Below are 24,802 nucleotides of genomic sequence, written 5' to 3'. Positions count from 1 at the left end.
GGAATTTTTACAACCAGTCTCTCTGAGAAAGGCCTCATTTCTAAAATATATAGAGAATTAAGACAAATTTATAAGAACACAAGCCATTCCCCAATTGATAAATGGTCAAAGGATATGAACAGACAGTTCTCAGATGAAGAAATTAAAGCCATCTATAGTCATATGAAAAAATGCTCTAAATCGTTATTGATTAGAGAAATGCGAATCGAAACAACTCTGAGGTACCACATCACACCTATCAGATTGGCCAACATGACAAAACGGGAAAATGATAAATGTTGGAGAAGATGTGGGAAAATTGGAACACTAATACATTGTTGGTGGAGTTGTGAAATGATCCAACCATTCTGGAGAACAATTTGGAACTATGCCCAAAGGGCTACAGAAATGTGCATACCCTTTGATCCAGCAATAGCACTTCTAGGGCTATATCCCAAAGAGATCAAACAAATGGGAAAAGGACCCACATGTACAAAAATATTCATAGCAGCTCTTTTTGTGGTGGCAAAGAATTGGAAATTGAGAGGATGCCCATCAATTGGGGAATAGCTGAACAAGTTATGGTATATGAATGTAGTGGAAACTATTGTGCTATAAGAAATGATGAACAGGCTGACTTCAGAAAAACCTGGAAAGACTTATATGGTCTGATGCTGAGTGAAGTGAGCAGAACCAAGAGGACTTTGTACACAATAACAGCCATGTTATGCAATGACTAAGATTGTTAAACTGAACCCTTCTCAGCATTACAGGGATCTAAGACACCTCCAGAGGCCTCGGGATGGAAAATGCTGTCCACATTCAAAGAAAGAACTATGGAAGTCGAATCGCTATCACTTATTTTTACCTTCTGTTGAGTTTTGTTTCATCTTTCTGATGGTTCCTCCTATTGGTTTTAATTTTTACTTACAACTTCACTAATGTGAAAATATGTTTAATGGGTATGTAAATGTAAAGCCTATATCAGATTGTGCTGTCTTGGGAGGGTGGGGGAGGAAGGGGGAGAAAAATTTTCAACTCAAAAGCATATGGAAATGATTGTTGATAAATCAAAACAAATTAATAAAAAAAAAGAAAAAGAAAAAATAAAAATAATGATAATAATAATAAGTACTTATATAGTGCTTTCAGATTTTCAAAGTGTTTTTATAAATATTATCTCATTTTAGCCTCAGAACAATGCTGGGAGGTAGGGACTATTATTTTTCCAATTTTACAGATGAGGAAACTCATCTATAGCTTATGTAGCTCAATATTTGATATTTAGAGATCATCTATGACTGATAGAAGCAACCAAAATCTGTATTTCAAGCTATAAAATTTATGAAACAGGAATTCCAATATTAGTATCTCACTATCTATATAATCAATTATTATTCATTTCTGTTCCATTAATAAACTTTCATTTCAAGCATAATTGTAGCCACAATATTTTTATTCATTGATGTATGATTCTGACTCCTGTAGATACACTTCTAGAATCAAAAGTACTGAATGTAAACTTAGCGGCTGAGGTGTCCACAAATGTCAGTATAAATGGTGGCTTCAAATGCTTTTGAAACCATCTAGAAGACAAAAATGGTTTTAGGGAACAAACATTTCAAACACACCCTTTCGAACCACAGCAATTACTGCAAATAAGGCTGCAAGCATGACTGAAGCTGACTAACAGCACTTCATGTGGCTCCTGTTTTCTGTGGAACTGAAATTGCCCGAGGAAAGGACAACCAGACCTATGTGTTCTGAAACCAGTGATGTTTAGATAGTAAATTTGTCAGTAAATAGGTACATCTTGATTTCCCTCAGGTTAATTTTGTCTTTTGTTGACAAATTGGTTTTGTATTTTAAATCTCAACTCATCTTACTTAAACTATAGCAGGAACAACTTATGTTCCATTTTTACACTTTCAATGGTAAAAGGTTATTAAAAACCAGCATAGGTTTCCAATGAAGGATTTGAAACATTTTCCCCTAGAGATTTCTTCATTTACCTGGGAAGATTTAGGTAGGCCTCTACTTGAGGTGAGAGTGGAGAGGATCAGATTGCTTCTCAAGCTTGCTTCTAGCCTCAGGATTCTATGAATCCATTGTGACAGATCACATAAAGGAATCTGCCCTGTTGACAAGAGGGTGAAGGCTATTACTCTACAGACTTTGACATTACATTGGATCAACCACCAAGCCTTTGAAGACTCAAGTCATTCAGCAAATGTCTATTGAGCACCTACCAAACGCAGTGCTTTGGGAGACATAAAAATGAATAAGACAGTTTCTTTCCCCTTAAAGAGCTGCTAGTCTAAAGTGTGAGATAAGTGGACAAAGCTAAATTAAAGTCTTTGATTATTATTATTGTTACTACTAAAAACAGCTAGCATTTACATGGCCTTTTAAGTCTGCAGACAGTACATATGTTCTCTTATTTGAGTAGTCTAAGGTAGTATGACAAGGATTTCACAACAGCACCAGCCTTGGGTTATGTTAGGCTTTGAAAGGAGAGGTCAGGTTTTGACAGACAAAGGCAGGGCTTGGTGGGCCTTCCTGGAAGACAGAAAAGAACCAGCAAAGGCATGAAGATGAGATAGCAGGGAGATGGTGTATGAGGAATAACCATCTTTGCCTTTGACTCAGTGCCTTTCCTCCCCCACACTCAATAACTATAGACTCAAGGTGGAATTTCATTACAGTTTCCTCTCAGACACAGTGTTCCAACTGGCTCCTCAAACAAGCCAAGCATTTGTTGGGAGAGCTGGGCACTTCAGGAGATGGTATAAGACACTGCCTTCTCTAAAGGACCTGGCTGCCATCTTGCCAACTGAGCGTTGCTCCTGCCAAAAAGAGAAAAACCTGCTGGGTTAAAGTCCATTTTACTCCATGTCCTCAACTTCCTTCCATTCCAAAAATCAACCTCGCTGCTGTGGGCTCACAACACATTGAGTAGGACCAAAAAAACAACAAAAAAGGATACTGAGGCTTTTACCTCCTGTAGTTTCCAGTAATATTTTTGTTAATATTTGTCAAATTCATTTTTTAAAGACAATTGGGTTTAAGTGACTTGGCCAGAGTCACACAGCTAGTGAGTGTTATGTGCCTGAGGCCGGATTTGAACTCAGGTCCTCCTGAATCCAGGGCCCATGCTCTATGCACTGCACCATCTAGCTGCCCCTCCAGTAATCTTTAGAGCTACTTATTATGAACTTTATCTCTCCTCCAAATCAGCAAAATTTTTATTATACTACCTCATTATTCTTATTTTTCTACATATTAGCATAATTCCATGATGCATTTGAATGGTTAACTTTTTTTTTTGTCTCCTGTATCACCATATAAATCTCTCTTGTGGTTCAGTGACCTACAACCTATTTTTTATATGGCACTAAAACATCCATTCAATTTAGTAAAAAATGACATTTAGTCAAAATATCAGTTCACTGACTAAATTTTTAATGAACTTAAAATTTGTTTGGACCTTATGAAAACAGCCTAATGCTCCATTTTTGGCAGGCTTTGTGTCCCCAGATGTACTGCTTAGTGGCATCCCATCCATGCATCCATCGAGTCTAGATTACATATTAAGAATAGTGCGTGCTTTTATACTGTCTTGCTAGACTAGACGTCCTTAATCTGGGTCCATGAACTCATTTTAAAAAAACATTTTGGTAACTATTTTCATATCATTGGCTTCTAGTGAAATCTTATGTGTTCTGTGTATTTGACCATCATTCAGAGAAGGATAGATAGGCTTCGCTGGATGGCCAAGGGGATCCATGACACAAAAAAATGTTTAAGAATGCTTGCTCTATACAGATACTAAAAGAAAGATACTACAGTGAGGATCTTTTCCAAAACCTGAGAAATTTAAAGGAAAAAGCATGGGGCTGGGACTTGAAGAAGTATGAAGGGAGCCCCCTCAAAGTAAGAAGTGATTCCGGACTATTAGAATGGAGGAATCATTCAGGAAGGGAGACAGTACCCAGAATAGCTAGTAGGACAGGCCTAGGAAGGGATAAGGATGGAATGATTCATTCATAGTCCAACAGACACTAAAGCTGGTCTAAAGATGACCAAACAAGTAGGTTTCACTTCCAATTGACCTCCTAGTCCTGAAATATATTGTATATCTTCATTTTGCTCAATCTGATTCTGCCCTATTATACTTCATTTCCATTGTTATTATTTCTATTTCAAAATGCCAATAATTCTTAAATTTACAATTCTGGTAGTGTATGGTTCTAAAGGAATAACTGAGATTAATATCACTATTAAAGTCACCGGACCAACTTAAATGACGGTATCATCAATTCAGCCTGCCAAGTGGAAAAACGACATCTATCTGGCCCTTTTACTCAATTCTATAGAGTTATTTTGATTTTTTTCTTTTGCGATTCCTTCAATTTGCTGACATCCACTTAATACTCAGGTGTCCAGAATTATTCAAGGTGTTCTTGTGATTATTTTTAAAAACGCCAAAAGAGGCCCAAATCTCTGATGTGCCATGCCACTTTTCTGTAAACGACTCCCGGATTCCAACATCCTCCTCCCCCTCTCCTCTTTCTTCAGTGAGGATGCCCGGCAGGTCCCAAATCTCTTCCTTCCTGACTTCAGGGCCTGCCCACTCTCTCAGTACATTTTTGTCCTTACGGGTGACCTTCCCCCTCCTCTTCCCCCAGGAAGTGGCTCCTGTCATTTCTTTCCTGCAGCCTTTTCTTTAGGTTTGTTCCCCCTTCTATGCGTGACCTTCCTCTTGGACTCACGCTTACTGTACACCTCCTGATCACCTGCAAATTCACAGCATGCCCCTTCTTCCTCCAAAGCACGAGTGACGCTAATGTCTTTTCCCACCCTAGGGAACACCGACCCCATCACCAGAGCTGCTATAGTCTGGAAGTACTCTGGGCTCACCAATACCAAAGCTTGTTTTAAGTTTGCGGGATGGCACTTGTACCTTTTATTTCCCCCCCTTTGAGGAAAGGACCCTAATCTATTGGGGAAGAATCTATGATTTCATCAGTTTAGGCAAACCCTAGTGGAAATTTCCTCTACACACAAGGGAGGGCAAATTTTAGAGAGTTGTCTAGGGCACCGAACTGTGAAGTGACTTGCCCGTGATCACCCAGCTGGTAAGAAGACTTGAACCTAGGGGTTCCTGACTCCTGCTCCCTGACCAATAAACCACACTGCCTTTCTCCAGACCAGGAAATCCCATTTTATTTGTCAAGCTGAAGAGAGCAGAGTCTGGAGACTCAGCTTTTGCATCTAGGTCCACACTCACTGCACACTTACCAGCTAAGGGACTCTGGGCAGACAGTTGTTGCTCAGTCATTTCAGTCGTCCTGGACTCTCCATGACCCCATTAGAGGTTTTCTTGGCAAATGCACTGGAGTGATTGCCATTTCCTTCTCCGGTTCATTTTACAGATGAAGAAATTCAGGCAAACAGGGTAAAATGACTTGCCCAGGGTCACACAGCTAATAAGTGTCTGAGGCCAGATTTGAAGATGAGTCTTCCCGACTTCAGGCCCAGTACTCTATTCACTGCACCACCTGCTTAACCTCAAACCGTTTCTATCTCCACATCTATAAAAAGGTAATAGTACTTTCGCTACCTCCCCCTCTCCCAGGCTGTTGCAAATCTCTTGTAAATCAGTAAGTGCTCTATAAATGAGAACTCCAGTTACTCTTGTTATTTGCCAAGGGATCATTGACATGCTTTGTAACTCCACCCCCAAGAATACATCTCTCTCATAATCTGTCCCTACTCTAGGAGCTGAGAACTGTTGAGAGATATGAAAATATAATCCTCCTGCACTATTAAGGGAATCTATTTTACTTTGGCCCTTCCAGCATCTCTTAGATGGCAAGCTCCTTGGGGATAAGGCCTCTAACTAGTTTATCCTTGCATCTCTTCCATCAGAGAACAGTGTGCTTACACACAGCAGACACTTATGACATAGTCACTGAATGCATGAATTCAAATGTTGAAGGCAAAGCCAGGCTACCGTATGAAAAGTGGTGGAGAATGAGTACACTGAAATGAGAAATTCCAAGACCCAGGCCCCCAGTTTTTGAATGAATCTGAACTTAGTTCACATATAAAGTCTATGGATTGAAGAGCTTTGAGCCTTTGTGTGAAGCCAAAACAAGCCCTTCTCTCTGCTTTGCTCACACTTTACACTCAGCTTTGCAGCCTGTCCAAGTCACAGAATAAACCCAAAATGCCGGCTTCACTGACACCGGCTGGAGCACCACAAGATTAATGCCCCGTGCTCCCATTCGGAGGCTTATCTCTCTCAGCCACAGCCGCAGTTAAATCCCAAATTAAATTGTCTAATCGATTTTAAAATGGATGTGATTGTCCCCCCTGAATTTCAACTGAAGCACCAGCAAATGAGCAGGAAATGAAGAAGTGAAACTCACTCGGTGCCCGCCGCTGCTGAGTTCTAGTTCGGAAGGCGCGTGTGAATGCTTGGGGGGGTTGCATGAGAGCAAAGAGAGTCCTCTCATCTCTCCTTATGTGGCCAAGATGGAATCGTAAACGGGGAGGTGAAGCTGCTTCTTAGCAAGTTTAATTTCTATGATGCGTAAAGTTTGTTTTTCCAAAAGACAACTCATAAGGCTGGAATCAGAAAAGAGAGCTGAAAAGGCCTTAGCTAAAGGGGCCTACCAATGCTGGTGTTAGCTGATGTTGGTATTAGCACCTCCACTGGGGGCGGGGAAGAAAAACCATTGGCCAACTTGGCTTCCTGTCCTTAAGAAGCTCCGCAAAGATGTTGCTAAAGAATGCTGCAACTCAGGAACAAAAAGAGGCTCTGGGTTTTAATTGATTCATGCGTTTAACTAAATAAAGACTAGCTTCCTACCATGTGCAGGGCACTAGGCAGGACACTGTGGGGAATCTTCTTAAGTACCAGTCCAGCATACCTGCTGCTGTTATCTATTACCGTAGAGAATCACCAGGAGAGGGAATAAGGAGAAATCTTCTTTTTTTCCAACTAATACAATCATGGAGTTGAAGCTAGAGGTTACAGTCTGCTCCCCTTATTTTACAGATGAGATTTGCGATCTGCCCGAGTTCACACAGCTGTCCTTTTAGCCCTACTGTGCAGCATGGGGCTTGGTTTGGTTTCTGTTTGCTTGTTTTAGAAGAATTTGAGACATCTGTGCAGAGAAGAGCTACAGGGCTGCCAGAGAGGAATTCTGAGTCTGAATTATCCTTAAGGACCTGACCTTGTAACAGAAGAAAAGTTTTCTGCACATCACAGAGGCTGAAGGATCCCCATGTCCAGGAATGGTGGCCCAGCCCAAGCTCCTTCCCCAGCCAAGGTGACCTCGGCCATCCTCTCCTTCCCTCCTAAAAGGGAGCCCTTGGCTGGCTTGGTCCCACACACTTTACCGTAGGAACACCAACCATCAAGTTTTGCTAAATGGTTCTATTAGCAGGCACCTTCCTCTTTCATTCCTGGTCATTCAGTCTCAATCACTGCTTCACTCTGCATTGAATAATTGTTCAAAATTAATGGTCATACATGCTAGTTACTTTATGAAGCAGGATAATGGGCACAAATGATCAAACCCAAGACTTCTGCCTGCACAGTCATGGCCATTAAGCCTACTCTTCAATAAAAACAGAACTTGGTCACTTCAAATGGGGATGGGCTTGATTAGCACAATATCATTTAAATCTGCAGCTTTGTGGGATGGAGCCATCCCTGGAGCTGAAATTCACCACCAGTGAGTACCTTTTTCCACGACAGATTGGTGAGTCTCACTTAACATATGCTCCTTCCACTGAAACTTAGATGACAATCAAAATAAATTTCATTGAAAAAAAATTCCTTTTATTTGTATGACACTTTAAGGTTTGCAAGCATTTTCCTGAGAAAACCCTTGGTTTAGGTAGTGCAAGTATGATTATCCCCATTCTACAGATGAGGAAATTGAGGCTCTCGGAAATCCAACGTTCTGCGCTTGGTCACAGAGCTGATAAGTATCTAGATGAAATTCAAAACCAGGTCTCCTGATTCTGAAAACTGTCTATTATACCACACTACCTCAAGGTAAATGGAGAGGGAGGGGTTATGGTGTTGATACTGGAAGAGACTCCTAGAGGTCATATGGTATAATCCTCTCATTTTACAGCGGAGAGATCTGAAACGCAGCAAGCGAAAAGGTAGGTATGCCCACAGTCAGCCAGTGAAGTCCAGGTCCAGGAGCAAAAGCCATCTCCCACGGGAGGCCTTGCCTAATCCCAGAGATGTGTTAGTGCTTCCTGACCCCACCCCTCCACCCTCCCATGACTTTGCATGTTTTATAGGTTTACTGATCTGGATGTCCATTGTATTCTGTCCAATAGAGAGGGCAGGAACTATTTGATTTTTTTTTTATCTTTGTGCCTCCATTTCATAGTACAGTGCTGGTGTATAACAGACATATAATAAATATTTTCGATTGATTGATAGAAAAAGGCCTTAAAAGGAAAAGGCTATGCAGATTTAGAGAATCCACCCCAGATGTTCACATGGACTATTTGTAGGTGACCTGTGGTAGTGCATCCTGAGCTCTCATTGGTCTGATCAGCCCCAGTCGGACACACTGTACCTTAACTCTAACACAGCGATGTCATTTCGGTCCTCTTAGAGAACGACGGATAACGACCAACATGTATAATACAATACGTTATACACATACATTGACATCTCATCTAGATTATGTATCATACCACATATATCATACACATCCACACACACGTGTGTGTGCATTATGCACACCCACTGCTAATCCTCTTCCATTTTTGTTTCATTTGAGGATGGTATACCTGTCTAGAGCCATACACATACAAACACATACATCTATATATACAATCCACACATACACGATGCTCTTCCTCACCAATAATAATCCTTTATCAAGTGCTAGGTGGCACAGTGGATGGAGTACTGGGCCTGGAGTCAGGAAGACTCATCTTCTGAGTTCAGATCTGACCTTGGACACTTAGTAGCTGTGTGACCCTGGGCAAGTCACTTAACTCTGTCTGCTTCAGTTCCTCATCAGGAAAATGAGCTGGAGAAGGTAATGGTAAACCACTCCAGTATCTCTGCCAAGGAAACCCCAAAGGCGGTCATTGGACATGATTGAAAAATGGCTTAACAACAACGAAAACAAAAAGAATGGATAAATACATACATGTATGTATATACCCGTATATAACAATACACATGTAATACCATATCTGTCTATGTATATATGTACACGTAGGTGCACAAACACATACATAATGCTGTTCCTCTCCAATAACAATCATTTATTAAGTGCTTACTACAAAAAGAAAGGAGGAAGCTAGATGGCTCTCAAGCACACTGGGCCTGGAGTCAGGAAGACCTGAGTTCAAATTGGCCTTACACACTTACTAGCTGTGTGACTTCTGTTTGCCTTAATCCTCTGGAGAAGGAAGTGGCAACCACTCCAGTATCTTTGGCCAAGAATATCCTACTCAGGGTTGTGAAGAGTAGGACACAACTGAAGGACTGAACAAACATAACACAAAAAGAAAGGCAAAAAATACTCATGTAAGGAAATACAGAAACCAGAAGAGGAACAACGGTAGAGAACATTTGGCCAAAGACCAATGGAAGAAGAACTACAAAGATTATGTTGGCATCAGTGTGTACAATAAACCATCTGCAAAGAAAGAGGGAACAGAGCAGCTCAATCAGCCAATCACAAGCCTGGCCCAGAGAAATAGCGTATAGTAGTGATGGGGGACTTTGACTTACCATACATATGCTGGAATTCTCTCTGTCTCTGTCCCTTCACCACCACCCCCTCCAAAAAATCAGATTAGCTGATAACATCTTGACTTACTTTAATGATAATTTCACCTTCAAAAGTTAGAGGAACCTACAAGGGGAAATTCTATCCTGGATCTGATTTTCACTAATAGAAATTTGGCTAATGAGATGGTCAGTGAGGGGAGTCTTGGAAGGGATCACTGACTGTGACTGAAGAGAGGAAGGCTAGGCATTGTCCAACATGCATCCTAGACTCTGTGGAAGAAGATTCCAAAGCCTTTGGAGGAAGAGTAGACAGGGTTCTATCTGCTAAAGTTCTTCAGCTCCTTCAGGTGCAAATTATTTTTCACCCACCACTGTGGCGATGCCAGCCATCAGTCCTGTGTGCAAGTCTCCCTTCCTAAATTACTGTAGCATGGAGGGACATGTTATGTTATGTTATGTTATGTTATGTTATGTTATGTTATGTTATGTTATGTTATGTTATGTTATGTTATGTTATGACAGAAACACATACAATCTCTAGCAAGACTCTAATACAACCACAAAGGCTTCGAGTCAAGGTCCCATGATGAACTGTATGACTACTATCTAAAGGCCAGTCTGGTAACATTTACAGATCATTATCACATTTGCTCAGAAAAATGACTGTCCCCTCCTCCCACTGCAGCTCTCAAAGACCTGCTTCTAAGTCATAGGAGGCTGTGATCTATGTTGATGAAAGGAGGAAGGAGTACCCACTATAAGGCATACTGGCACACACCTGCAATCCCAGGACTGAAGAAGTCCAAACAGTCACATCTCTTGAACTCAGAAGTTCTGAGCTACATTTAGTTATGCTGAATGGGTGTCTGCAGTAAGTCTGGACTCAACATGGTGAGCTCCCAGGAGCAGGAGGCTACCAGGGTGCCTAACGAAAGGTCCTAGGATAGATATGGGGCAGGTGAGAACGCCCACGGTGATTTGTAGTGGCATTGAGATCATGAGTAGCTTTTGTACTTCCAGCTTGGACAAGATAAGGAGATCCAGTCAGATAGAGAGAGAGAGAGAGAGAGAGACAGAGAGAGGCAGAGACAGAGAAACAGAGAGACAGAGGGAGAAAGAGAGAGAGATAGAGAAAACCAATAAAAACCACAGATCCTAAAGGCATTGAAATATACAGAGAATATACAACTGAATAGCAAAGAAACCTTGAATAGCAAATGAGTTTATGATGGCATAATGTCCTACTCTTTTAGCATCTTCCCACAGAGAATAATATATATTGAATTACTTATTCAGTCTGAAAAGTGGGCTCCTATTGTACGTAGGAAGCCACTGATAGAAACCATATCTCTTATTGCAAGCCTGCATGATCAACCTTTGTTTCAAATAACTTTAGGGGAAAAATGCGGCTTGGCACATATCACCAAGCCAAGCCAGTATGGTTTTTACAAATGACCACAGTAGAACTGCTAACTGGTCTATCTTTCCCAAAAGGCTCAAGGAAGAAAAATCAGAGTACTCCTTTAATAATAAAAGATACCAAAGTGCTACAATAACAAAAATCAGAGCAGCTAGTGAAATTAGAGAATGATTCTAGCAGAGGGATTACGATGACTCAGAGAATTGAGTTGGCTCCCTCTAGGTTGCTATGGGTTTTAATGAAATGATGACTAAGTTGCTCTGCTCTGAAGGTCACCTGAAGAGCAAAATGGAGTAAAAATCTGCCCAGGAAAATAGCCTGATGATATCGGATCTGGCTGCACAGCTACCATTTTCAATCGGTCCAGTGAACACTAAAGATAAATTGACCATTCAGGGAGACAGGTTGCTATTGCTTTTTAATTCTGTATCAGATGAGAGTAGGGAAGATGGAAATCTACTTCTGTGTAAGCTGTGCCTACTGAGGGGAAAAGACCTTCAGTTCATTTCAGCCGACTTTGCTTATGAATCATTGCTGAGAAGCACCAGGTTCAGCTGCGTCTTTCAAAGCTATGCAAACAATGGCTATTTGAAAAGGGTGGGTCCTATGCCCCAGAGAAGCTTTCTGGATATCTGCCTTTCACAAGCATGCAGGAGGCAATCTTGCAATGTCTGAAGTGGCTGAGAGCCCTCCATACACTGCTGCTGCCAACGTTATCCTGCAGCAAAGCAGCTGATACTTTGTAAGAGGGAACGCTCCTCGGGAGTGCCAACATCATAATTCTGCTTCAGCCTGGGCCCATATTATAGACAAAATGCTCATTTTGTGGAAGAACTATGTGCATTTATATCTATATTTAAGATGAAAATAACTTGAATGTTTAAATGAGTCATAATAGTTCCTCCTGAAAAGAAACATTTCATCATTTAAGGGTCTCATTTTTACTTGCAAGTGTAAAGTACTTCCGGCCGACACCAGAGAATCTGCCTGAATCATGGAAACGTTTTTATTCTTAAATCAAAGATAAATCTGTTTATTCCCATGAAATTCAGATAAAGATGAAAAAAGGATATCCAAAGTATCCAAGCTACTGACACACCACAGAATTCCAGTATGTCAATTAAGTACATCCTTGAGAATAGCCACCAGAATGGGTGACTCTTTTCTCCTTCCCTCAGACTACTTTTAGAGTTTAAATACTAAAAAGCAACTTTAATAAAAAAAAAAATAAGCAAAGAGATAGTCCAATCTTTAGTAGTAGTACTCCATCATCTGCCACAAAAGGCTTCTGGCAGCTCACAGCAGCTCTCATGAGCCAAATGTGGGAGCTCCCGAGATGGGGATTTTCCTGTAAGAACAACAGAACAAAGAGTGTCTGGCTATTTGGCTAGATACTGTTTGGAAGTTGGCTGAGAGTTCAATAGCAGCAAAGAAGGGTTATAGTCTTGCATCTTAAGTTTTTACTGACTCTCACACTGTGTCTTGCAAGGAGAGGCTTCCACATTTCCTTCTGGTAGAAGACAAATAATCTCTCTACTCTAGGTAACTGATGTCTTTCAATGAGTAGTCCTGTTACCTGTTAAAGCCTGTGACCTAATAAAGGAGATTATTTAATAAATGAAATACACTATTTCATGATAATCAGGCTTATTAAGTTTAACTTAGTTTTCGATAGACTGACTTGTAAATAGTGTATCTGGGGCAACACCTACAACAAGGTAAACTGGCACCTTCAGAGGTTTCAAAAGCACCAATCTATAACCCAAAGGATGGAAGGAAACATCTAGAAGTGAACAAGGTAGAAACCAGCTGCTTTATGAATGGGACAGCAACATGTCTAAACATCTTTTTCCTGAAACACACATCTCCTCCAAAAAGCCTGCCTCCTGTTGAGAGAACCGCCATGTGACATCACTCAGGTCCATGATTTCAGAATCATCCTTAACTTTTCTCTACCTCATCCCCCAATTTCAGTCAGTTGCCCCATTTTACTTAGTCTGCCTCCATGACAGATCCCCCATCTCTTCTGTCCCCTTGGCCCTTCTGACTGAATCCTTTGATAGGAAAGCAGAGGCATAGGCTCCAGGGCCTCTACTCAGCCCAGTTTTTCTCCCCACTTCCCATAAGCTACCCTACTTTGGGACTTCTTTGGAAGTCTCCTCATGCTTCCCAGCACCTTTTCCACCTCCCCCAGCCCTGAGCTTTTCAGTTGCCACATTAGATTATAAAATCTTTGAGGGCAGAGACTGTTTTTATTTGTATCTCTGTCCCTAGCACTTAGCACAATGCCTGGCCCATAGATGGCACTGGATACATGGCTGACTGACACCTAGTTTTCTCCACAAACACAGCCACAATCTTAGCATAAGCTCTCACCCTCTTTCACCTGCACTACTCTAATACCCTAAGAGGTCTCCCTGCATCTAGCCCCTCTCTCTCTTGCCCATCCTCCATGCAGCCGACAAAAGATTCTTCTTAAGGCATAGTTCAGATTCCCAGAATCAACTGCCTTCATTAGATGCAACTCAATTCAATAAGCCTGTATTCACAACTACGTGTTCACAAGGAACTGTGGTTGGTGCTGGAAAGACAAAATACAACAGTCTCGGCCCTCAAAGGATATCTGCTCTACAGCAAAAACCACACACACACAAACACATACACACAGACACACACACACACACACGCAAATATAAAGCATACACCAAGTCCTTTTGCTGTCTCTTCTCTTGGCCTTCTTTCAATGTTACAGCCTTAGGACAGGGAGAGGATCTGGACATGGCAGCATTGCTAGTGGGAACTCCTGGAGGAGCAAAGTCCTTTCACCATGGCAGGCCTCTCTTCATCATCAGGTCTTGAAAAGTGGCCCCAAAGACACTGATCACCGAGGATCACTACGTCAGAGGTAGGGCTTTCCGGCCTCTTCTCTCTCCACTACACCACCCTGCCTCTCCGTCACAGCCTTACTACCATTGTAATGTTACCTCACTTACTTCGAATACTCTTGGCTTCAGTTTACTCTTTTTGTTATTGTCGTTTAGTTGTTTCAGATCACATCTGATTCTCTGTGAGCCCAGCTGGGATCCTCTTGGCAGAGATGCTGGAGTGGTTGCCATTTCCTTCTCCTGCTCATTTTACAGATAAAGAAACTGAGGCACAGAGGGTTAAGAGACTTGCCTAGGATCACACAGCTAGTAAGTGTCTGAGGCTGGATTTGAACTCAGGAAGATGAGTTTTCCTGCCTCTAGGCCAGGCGTTCTATGCACTCTGGCGCCACCTAGCCGCCCGGTTCATGCTTTAGTTACTGCTTATTTAGTTACTTATTCTGTTACCGCTCCCATTGTGCTTCTCCCTTTCCCAGTGATGTTGGACTTTAATAGACACCTTATATAAAGAAGGAATACGGAGTAGTAGAAAGAGTTCTTCCTTCCAGCTGTGCCTCTAACTCACTTCTTTCCAGAAGCTGCTTTTTCTGCTCTCAGACTCAGACCTTTCTTCATCTACACAATGAGGGCTTGAACAACTGATTTCCAAGGTCCCTTTCGGCTCTGAACGTGTATGATTTCAGCTCACCTTGTCCTGAGCATTAGCTCCTCCTGCCACCTAGGAATTCCTCTTACAAACAGTTTCTCCTTTGATCTTTTTAGCAGCCATTCATCACATCCTTATGAGTTAAACAATCCGAGTTGTTAAAGCTAGCAGGCCTGCGAGCAGGGTGGGCAGCCCACCAAGAAATCTCCCAGCTTCAAAGTACTGCTTCTGTAGAAGACTCTTAATGGCCAGTGAAAAAAAGAGGAAGAATTAAGAGGAATTTTTCCCCCTAACTCAAAGGAACTCTGTTTGGTAGGAAGAACGTCGTGGCTGTTGGAGTTGAAGTTGGTAATAGCCTGGAGCCTGCCTCCCTGGTAGGCTTCCCATGCTGCACATTGTGGTGAGCACAGAAACACTCTTCAATTTCCTGCAGCATACAGTTAGTCTAAATAATTTGTAAAGAGTTACCCTTGCTAAGAGCATTGGAATCGACAAAGTTCAGACTATTCCAGAATAGTACCCTTTCTATCGCCTCCCTCCTGAGACTGGAACTCAGTGCAAGGCTGGTCCTTCTCCAGTCTCTCTCCTCGTAGCCAATGCTCCCTAGTTACCTGCCTTGTCCTTTGTTGCTCATTAAAGCTCAGAGACTGGTTTGGCCCTATAAGCAAGACAGTAAGTGAGCTGCTCCTGCGTCTGAAGGCCACTGTAAGTCTCCATCTGAAAATACTTCTCCCAATGATCTGCCTGAAATCAGAGTCATCTGGGTGAAAAAGTTAGCCCAGAAAGACCATGTTACCTGGGAGGAGTAAAAGTTCCCCAAGAGATCCAGATTTTTGTGTGTTTGTTAATTGCTTCTTGATTTAACCTTACTGGAAAATTAAAGATTTGCTTTTCTCTTTGGGAAGCTGTAACCCTGAAAGGGAAGTACCAAGACCTGGATTCTGAGCAATGATGCCCCAGTTAAGAATGGGATGCACTGTTGGTTGAGTTGTGAACTGATTCAACCATTCTGCAGAGCAATTTGGATCTCTGTTTAAAGGGCTACAAAACCATTAAGTAGACTTTGACCTAGCAATACCACTACCAGATATGTATTCCCCCCCCCAAAAAAAAGGGAAAAGGACCTATAAGTGCAAAAATATTTATAAGACTTCATTTCTGGGGACAAAGAGTTGAAAACTGATGGGATACCCATTAATTGGGGAATGGCAGAACAAGTTATGGTATGTGATTATGATGGAATACTATTGTACTATAAGAAATGATGAGCAGGATGCTCTCATAAAAACCTGGAAAGACCTGTACGGTCTGATGTGAAGTGTACTGTGTACAAAGTAACAGCATTATTGTAAGATGATCAGTTGTGAATGACTTAACTATTCTCAGCAATACAACCATCGAAAATAACTCTGAAGGACTTATGATGAAAAATGCTATCCATCCCCAGAGAAAGAACTGATGGTGTCTGAATAAAGACTGAAGCATACTTTTTTTTTACTTTATTTTTCTTGAGTTTTTTTGTCTATGTTTTCTTTTATAACATGACTATTATGGATACGTTTTGCATGACTACACACGTGTAACCTATATCAAATCACTTGCCTTCTCAATGGGAGGCAGGTGGGGAGGAAGGGAGAGAATTTGGAAATCAAAGCTTTAAAAACAAATGTTAAAAATTGTTTTTATACATAACTGGGGAAAATGTTTTAAATAAAAATAAAGATGAAAAGAATAGGATAAAAAAAGTGTGACTGAAAGGTAGAAAAGGCCAGGTAAAGACAGGGCACTTGCAGAAGCCGGAGAATGGAAGGATTTAGAAGACAGTCCTGGCTCTCAAGGAGCTCCAAATCGAATGAGGGAGACAGCAAGCAAACAACTGTGGAACACAGACAACTGTATTCAGGAGAGATTGGAAATGAAGGAAAACACTGGGATTAAGGGGGATCAGGAAAGGCATCCCTCCTGGAGTAGACCAAGAGGCAGAGATAAGGAGGGAGACAGAGAAAATGCACAGAGTGAGGAGATAGAGTGCTTTGTTCAAGAAACAGTAAAAAGAAGCTAGAATGTGTGTGTGTGTGTGTGTGTGTGTGTTGGGAGAGGGGAGAGATGCAAGTACAAAAGTGGGAGGGGGCATGTTATAGAGGGCTTTGAAAGTCTATCTGATCCTGAAAATGGCAGAGTAACTGGAGCTGATTGAGTAGAAAGTGCCATGGTCAGAGCTGCGATTTAGGCTGATCCTTTGGATGGGTGAGTAGAACATGGACTGGAATTTTGTCGATTGTCAGGCACAATAGAAAACTGTTAGGAGCTAATAGTGAGTCTGAATAAGAAAGAAGAGATTTATTAACCACCATTTCAAAATAATACAGGCAAGCAAAAAATGATCATTAATGAATCCAAATACAATCACAGTGACTAAATTCTGCTGTATCAGTAGTTCACGATTTGTGCAAATGATGCGCAAGTGAATAAGAGTTAACATCCTGTATCTCACAAGTGACCACATCATTTGGAAGACAGATAAGGTATGGCAGTACCTTAGCCCTAGACTGCAGAGAACAATAACATCTATGATGTTTTCCAATATGCTTTACAGATGTGAATCCCTAATCTACAGTCAATATCATAGTCTATTATTGGAAAAATTCCATAGACACTCCAGCTCTCTTATATTTAGAATTAAATGGCAGACCCACGTCACTCTCCATTGGCACTCTTCAGTTACTGAGGCCATGGGAAGTCAGATCTGAGCAAATGCCAAAGCAAAATGCCACAATTTGTGAAGCGCTCAAGTGCATGGCCATGTTTTCATGATAACGAACGCACAGCCAAATAAAAGAATCTAGAATAACAAAAATAGCAATAAACACTTCCTGCCATCCAGCCATCCTGGCCTATTAGTAAGCTGGGGCCCAGACTAAAGTATGCTTACTGAACCCACTACCCACTTTTCTATGCCTACATTGATTCTCACAAAGACCCTGTTAGGTTGCAATGCAGGATTTATTAAACTTTTAACTAAGTAAGAACTGGAGATTGCAAAAGGAGATGGGAATGCCAAATTGGTGATGAATTTCAATCCGGAAGACAACTGAATGAACTGACCCAATGTGGGAAGGGGGGAAGGGAGAGAAGAGAAAAGAGGTTCAAGAAATAGTTCTCACTTGTCTTTCTAGGTCTTTCTCTGAGTTTTACAGAGTTCTCTGGAGGAATCCATAACTTCCCAGATAACCAAATGGTGCCCTGGACCTCTTAGGTTGTTCCAGGCCTTGCATATAACATCAAAGAATATCAGAGTCAAAGGGACTTCCCAGGGCGTCTTGTCTAAAATGCACCCGAACAGGAATCCCCACTTCAATATAGCTGACAAGTCAACATCCAGCCTTTGCTTGAAGACATCAAGCAAGGGGGAATTCATTCTATCCCCAGGAGGCCGATTCCACTTTTGGGTAGCTCTAACCGGATAGCTCCATTAAGCCGAAATCTACCTCCCTGATGCTTTCACCCACTGCTCCTAATTTTTGCTTCCGGGACCAAACAGAACAGGCCTAATTCCTTTTTCACAAGATACACCTTCATACAGATTTTAGCACCAGAGCTGGGATGCTGGGAAGTCTTCCTTAGACCCCTTCTACTACATGAACAATTCGAGGAATTTGCATGTGATGTGTGGCCAGTCCGTTAATCACTCAGCTTTGCTCAAGTGTACACAATTAGACTTTAAATCTTCCTGCCCAGGGGTAACAAAATAACCTTCTATTTCCCTCAAATTTTTAACTTAGAGATAGCAAGAACCCGTTATAGTTATGTGAGTTTATACAATCATAGTGATTTAAGCCTCGGTTTAAAAAATAAAACATGTAAGCTGGAGAACCACATTGCAATTACTTCTATTTGATACAACTCTTCCATTTGATTTTGCCAAGTATACATTTTGAACAACTAACATTCACTAAGCAACCTTAAGGTTAGCTACACACAAAAGTAAAGTAAGGAAGAGAATTATTTGGACAATTAAAGCCAATAAGAAGGGGTGGTACTTCCCCCTGAAAATGTCCCCCAAAACCTATCCATGAACTTGAGCACTCCATAGACTGTGACATTTTGCTTTGGCATTTGCTCAGATCTGACTTTCCATGGCTGCAATTGAAACAAAAGGTCTTTCTGGTTTTGCTAGTATGATCAAGTTAATTTCTTCAGTTCTATTTTCACGTACAGATGTAAAGGCTTCAGGCAGATGATTGGAAATCTTCCACTGAACCAATAGTCTCAAAATATAGTTATTAATTAAGCTTCTGATTTGCCTTCTATTTGCATTCCCAATTTTAAGAAATCCCTGATGACTATGTTTTAATTTCAAACTTTCTGCATTAAAAGCTAATGTAGAAAACGGGAAGGAATGAATCCTAAGGGTTTGGTTCCTCAGCAGTGATGCCCCATCTCCACTCAGCATAGCCACATGTGGAACAGCATTACCCGAGTTCATCTCTGTCTAATGCTTGGAAGTTTACCAAGAGCTTTCCTTGCGGCAGACTGGTGGAGTAGGGAGCACAGATTTTGTTATCCTAATCTCACAGATGAGCGAGTGCAAAGTCCAGAGGAAACCTTGGTAAGTTTCTTATTAATTAAAAGAATGAAAGGATCCCAGATCTAGAGATATGAGGGACCTCCCCGGCCACCTAGTCCAGCCCCCTCATGTTACTTTTCAATAGTATTTAAGCAGATGTTTAATGAGTTTTTAAAGCAATTAGACACCATTGATAGGGCACTTTGATTATACTGGCCATTTCTGCTAGTTGCTCCCCTGAGGGCATCATGTCACCATCTTTCTTGCCAGAGTTAATTTACAGCCAACAGCACCACACTAGCTGACCAGCCTGAAGCTGTTACTCTAGTTTTTAAAGACCCGCTTGTGCTCTTACCACACTCAATCTTTCAGTTATACTCTCTTCTACGCATTTTTCGTGTGTGGCATTTGGAGGAGACCTGCTCAAAAACATTGAGAATCTTTGTATGTACTGTCAGCCACTCAGGTGGCATGTCACATGCTGCCAGCAAGTCTACAACAATCTCCAACAGGAGTCTATAGCACTAAAACACACTCATCATCCCTGTTCTTCTGGCTGCCCTCTCCAGACTACAACAAGATGGGAAGAGGAACAATGCTTTCATTTTTTTTTTTGAGGCAATCAGGGTTCAGTGTCTTACCCAGGGTCACACAGCTAGTGGGTGTTATGTGTCTGAGGCTGGACTTGAACTCAGGTCCTCTAGACTCTAGGGCCAGTGCTCTATCCACTGTGCCACCTAGTTGCCCTCCCATATTTTACATAGGAGAAAACTCAGGGCCAGGAAGACTACATTAGTCCAAGATCACACAGGCAGGGAAGCCAGCCAAGGGACACTTTTAATAGAGGTTCTCCTTCTGTAAAATCCAGCTTCTTCTGACTCCAGTGCAGTGCCTTACTTTCGATAAAATTTGCTTGAGTCTTGTCTGATAAAGTGTATAACCTAATATTTAAGTTAAAGGCTTTATGGTTTATTTATAATAATTTTTATTATCTGCAATGCAAAAAAACACACATTAAGTACTTCCTATCCTTTCAGCATCATTGTGAACACCACGGCTGTAAAGATAAAAAAAATGGACCTTGCCCCTAGGGATCTTACATTCTACAGGAGGGGGTGAGGTGGGGCAAATAGGGAACAACGTATACACAGGTAGGTAAATACAAAATACATCAAGAAAGTTTTGTTTTGTCTTTGAGTGTGGATGGAGTGCGTGGGAGGACTCTTAACTTGAGGAATAGGAAATGTCTCTTGTAGGAGATTGACTTAAGCTGACCTTTGAAGAAAACTAGGGCTTCCAAGAGGCCCAACAGGTGGTAGTGAGGAGGGAAGGTGAGAGCTGGAATGTCACATGATAGAGAATACCGAAGGGATCAGTTTGGCCACGTAATTAATCTGGAAAGATAGATTAGGACCAAATGATACAAGGCTTCAGACTCCAAACCAAGGAGTCGATATGTGGTTGTGCAAGCATCAAGGAACTATTGGTACTTCTTGAGAAGAAGTGACATAGACCAAGGAAGATTTCTTTTTTCAAATTTCCATATATTACACAAGTCTCTAGGTTTAGGGATTTGGTTAATTCCCTTTAAACTATATCTGATTACTTACATGAAACCAAATAGCTTGCTTGAGTTAATTTTTTTGCAAAAAACAAAAGTTGGTTTTTTTTAAAGTGAGTTGACTATTTGGGGATGATACTCCCCAAATGGCTCACTTTTTTTTTTTTTGCTAAGTCATACTCTCCCATTCTTAGTATTTGACTATGCCTTAACAAACATATCTATATATATCACCTCCCATTGGTTCAATGTTTTTCATTTCAGGAATTCCAAGAAAAAATTAGCCCTTTTCCAATATTAAATGGTCCAGTATAGAAAAGGTAAAACCCTTTTCAGAGCAATTAGCTACTCAAAGTGACACTTTAAGCTGAAAGGCAGGATATAAAATGGATATAAAAAAATTTCCCATGTAAGATCCCAATGCTCCTGTAGCTTCCTGAGCATCTTTTTTCCCTCTTCTCAGGATCTCTCTCCCCTCACTTGTGCCTCCCTCCCTCTCCCTCCCTCCCCCCCTCCTCTTTACTGTTTGTGATATTTCATTTCCTTCTATTTCTCTTTCTTTCATCTCATCTTTCTTGCTTTCATTCTGCCTTTCCTTTTTTCTCTCTTCCCTCTTCTCCCCTCCCCCTTCCATACTGACCTCTTTTCCTTAGTTGATCAAACTATAGTTAATTGTAGGTGTAAATATATAGATTTAGTTTAATAATATTTTATGCCACCTCTTCATTATTTTTTTAAAATGGAGAACTAAACATTTTTAAAATTTCTCTTTAAAAAGTTTAATTGCTTATTACTTGTGCATGTTTTACAAATGACTTTTTCTATGAACCAGTAGTGTGATAGGGAAAAAATTCCCTCTTCCTGCCACAATTTAAATGAATGACTAACGTGAGAATATCCAGCATTATGGCAGACTAATTGATATAAAGCAGGGTAGCATCTTAAGGGACAACCAGTCTCAAATTTGAAATGACCAGTGCCTGTCTCTGATACTGACTATGTGACCTTAGGCAACTCACTTACTTAATTAACTCTGCAATGCCCAAGGAAAATGTCTAACTCTAAATTGGAGAACAGTTGCTGATCTGCTCTGGTGAAGGAGTTTCTTCCTCAAGAGCTCCCTGTACCCAACAAAATTACATGTTTTGACTCTTTACAAAAAAGATAAGCAGCTAAAGATTTGGGGAATAGGTGGGTCTTTTGGCACCCCTCAAATCATATCCTCAGGGTTACAGCCTACTCCATACAATCTTAGAACTAACATTAGTCATGCTACAAAAAAGCATAATAGTTTTCCTTCACAATAATATACCACAACTTGTTCAGCCATTCCCCAATTGATTGGCATCCCTTACTTTCCAATTCTTTGCTGCCACAAAAAGAGCTACTATAAATATTTTTGTACATATGGGTCTCTTTCCTTTTAACTTGATTCTTTGGGGTATAGAACTAGTAGTGGTATTGCTGGGTCAAAGGGTATGCACAGTTTTATAGCCCTTTTGTACATAGTTCCAAATTGTTCCTCAAACCAGTTCACAACTCCACCAACAATGCATTAGGGTCCCTATTTTTTCCCATATTCCCTCCATTATTTGTCATTTTCCTTTTCTGTCAAATTAGCCAATTTGATAGGTGTGAGGTAGTACCTGGTTTCTAAAAGATATGGTAGCAATTCAGTGACGACATCTGATTTGGAAACAAAAAGCCAAGCTTCCTAACTGTCTAACCTTGGCTATGTTCTGAGCCACAGTTTCATCATCTGAAAGATAAAGATCTTTTCCACAGAGAATTTCTCTATTTTTTCACCCTCTGTAACAGATGCTGGCCCATAACTTAGAATAACAACATTTTTTGGTGGTCTCTTTGCTTGTGATCATCATGAAAATCTTTATGGCAAAACAATCAAATGTCCCATGAAAGGATGTTTCTTTTGCCTTTAGGTGTGGGATTAAAACCAGCTCTACCACCTCTTCCATTCACCACCTCCCTGGAGAGCCTTCAGACTGCCCTTCTACTTAGATACTATTTCTTTGTGTCTTCTAATTTATTTACAGCAAAATGGCAACATGGATTTGCTTCAATTCCTCCAGCAGTCCGTCCAAATTCATGTTCATGACACTTTCTACCCATTTCATCCTCTGCTGTCCCCTTGTTCTTTTGCCTTTAATCTTTTCCAGCATCAGGGTCTTTTCCAATGAGTCCCATCTTCTCATCATGTGGCCAAAGTATTTAGGCTTATTTGACTAAATAAGTGAATAGACTAAATTAATTTCTTTAAGTATTGACTGATTTGATCTCCTTGCTGTCCATGAGACTCTCAAAAGTCTTTGATTTGAAGTATTGCTTCTGTGGCACTCAGCTTTACTCATAGTCCAACTCTCACAGCTATACATTGCTACTGGAAAAACCATAGCTTTGACTATACAGACCTCTGTCAGCAAGGTGAGGTCTCTGCTTTTTAGTATGCTCTGCAGATTTGCCATAGCTTTCATTCTCTTGTCTATCTCATCAATAATACTTATTCATTCTATCCATGACAAGGTATATGCAAATCCATTATGTACCTATTACTTTTACAAATCACACACACACACACACACACACACACACACACACACACACACACACATGAACACACACACACACACACAAGAATTTCAGGTCTTCCTGGAACTACTCAATTTCTAACATGTTTTCCTCCTACTTTTAATCTACTTTGTCATTTTCTGAAGGGCCTAGAGGTCAGGGAGTCATTCTTGATCTTGGACTCAATCAAGTAGCACAAAATCTCTTTCTGTGGTTTCAAGAGTTGTTAATTTCCTGATCTATTAGTTCTTAATGATGAACACTCACCTACGCCTACCACTGACTTTATCTGGAGGTGTTGGAGGTAAGTCACAAAATGCCATATAACACTAAGGCACCAAATATTTACTAGTTAGGAACAAAGCTGTCTTTAGAATATACTTACATAGAAAAAATGAAAAAAACACCTTTGCTGGTTATATGAGAACCAACAAGTTCCACAGCAATTGCTTTAGCCCTCTCATTACGATTTGTAGTGATCAAAGGCTAAATCTACATGCTTAATGATGCAAAAAGGTGCACAGTATTGGAGTCTTGAGCTTCATGCTTATGATTTGTCTACAAGCCTGTAAGATCAAAATGGAAGGCTGAGCCCTGAACAACCTGCCACTAGAGACCTAGTTAATGCTTTGGCACTTCTGCGGAAAGGTCTCAGATCATCTCCCTCACCCTCCCAGCCTCAGGCTCATCAAATCACACAGGTTAGTTTGTGCCTTGAATTAGATATAAAGGAATTAGCCAACAGAGTAACATTCTAATAAACTGAAGCTTTTTACAGCCCATGAAAATGAGTGTCTGGTCATAACCTGTAGAGGGCCGGCTCTGGGGAGTTGGAGGGCTTAGGCCAGCCCGGGTCTTACCTGTAGATTGTACTAAGCCCAACAGCTGTGAAACTCAGGATGTAGGCTCACCACCCCCCTGTTCCGTCTCTTGAGAACAGGATGCGGGAAGGGAGGAAACGGATGGGGTACAGGACAGAATGCAGGAAAGAAAGTAACAGACAAGGCACAAGGAAGTAAGGAAGTTACTTAATTAGGTTAGTGCTTTTCATGGAAAATAATGTTACTATTGATTGATCCAGGACTATGTAAGCCTGAGCCCTCAGATCAATAAATGGAGTTTGTTCTTCACTGCTCCCACCTGACCTGTGATTCTTTCTCTCTTCACACTCTGCCGGCATCAGACCACGGCTGCGGATGCAGGCGCCTGCAGCAATAACCAATGCCTATTTTGTGGGAAAATGATGTTGCTGTACAGAAGGTGGGATATGAGGTATTACAGCATATTGTTTTGATGACAAATATAGTATACTTAGGAATCAGTCTCATGAAAACCTTTACTACAAGTTATATATGGTGGCCCTAGGTT

At 41.0% G+C, this 24,802-nt stretch overlaps 1 protein-coding gene across 3 annotated transcripts in view; it reads right to left on the bottom strand.

Moving 5' to 3' along the window:
- Window positions 1-24,802, bottom strand: part of PHYHIPL (phytanoyl-CoA 2-hydroxylase interacting protein like) — a 66,486-nt gene that overhangs the window by 19,258 nt on the left and 22,426 nt on the right. The window contains exon 1 of one of the 3 annotated variants that reach the window (XM_020998239.2): window positions 5,281-5,538. The exons of 1 other annotated variant lie outside the window; for it this stretch is intronic. In XM_020998239.2, the coding sequence (XP_020853898.1) occupies window positions 5,281-5,320 (40 nt within the window). In that variant the 5' untranslated portion in view covers window positions 5,321-5,538. Of the gene's footprint in view, window positions 1-1,991; window positions 2,068-5,280; window positions 5,539-24,802 lie in introns of those variants that run through there. One more of the 3 variants, XM_020998240.2, reaches the window with a different exon arrangement.

This window comes from Phascolarctos cinereus, unplaced genomic scaffold (genome assembly GCF_003287225.1).
Source record: "Phascolarctos cinereus isolate Bilbo 61053 unplaced genomic scaffold, phaCin_HiC Scaffold_3;HRSCAF=262, whole genome shotgun sequence".
In the NCBI taxonomy this organism is placed as follows: domain Eukaryota; kingdom Metazoa; phylum Chordata; class Mammalia; order Diprotodontia; family Phascolarctidae; genus Phascolarctos; species Phascolarctos cinereus.
The sequence above is the reverse complement of the archived record's forward strand: the minus strand, read 5'-3'. Positions and strand labels throughout refer to the sequence as shown.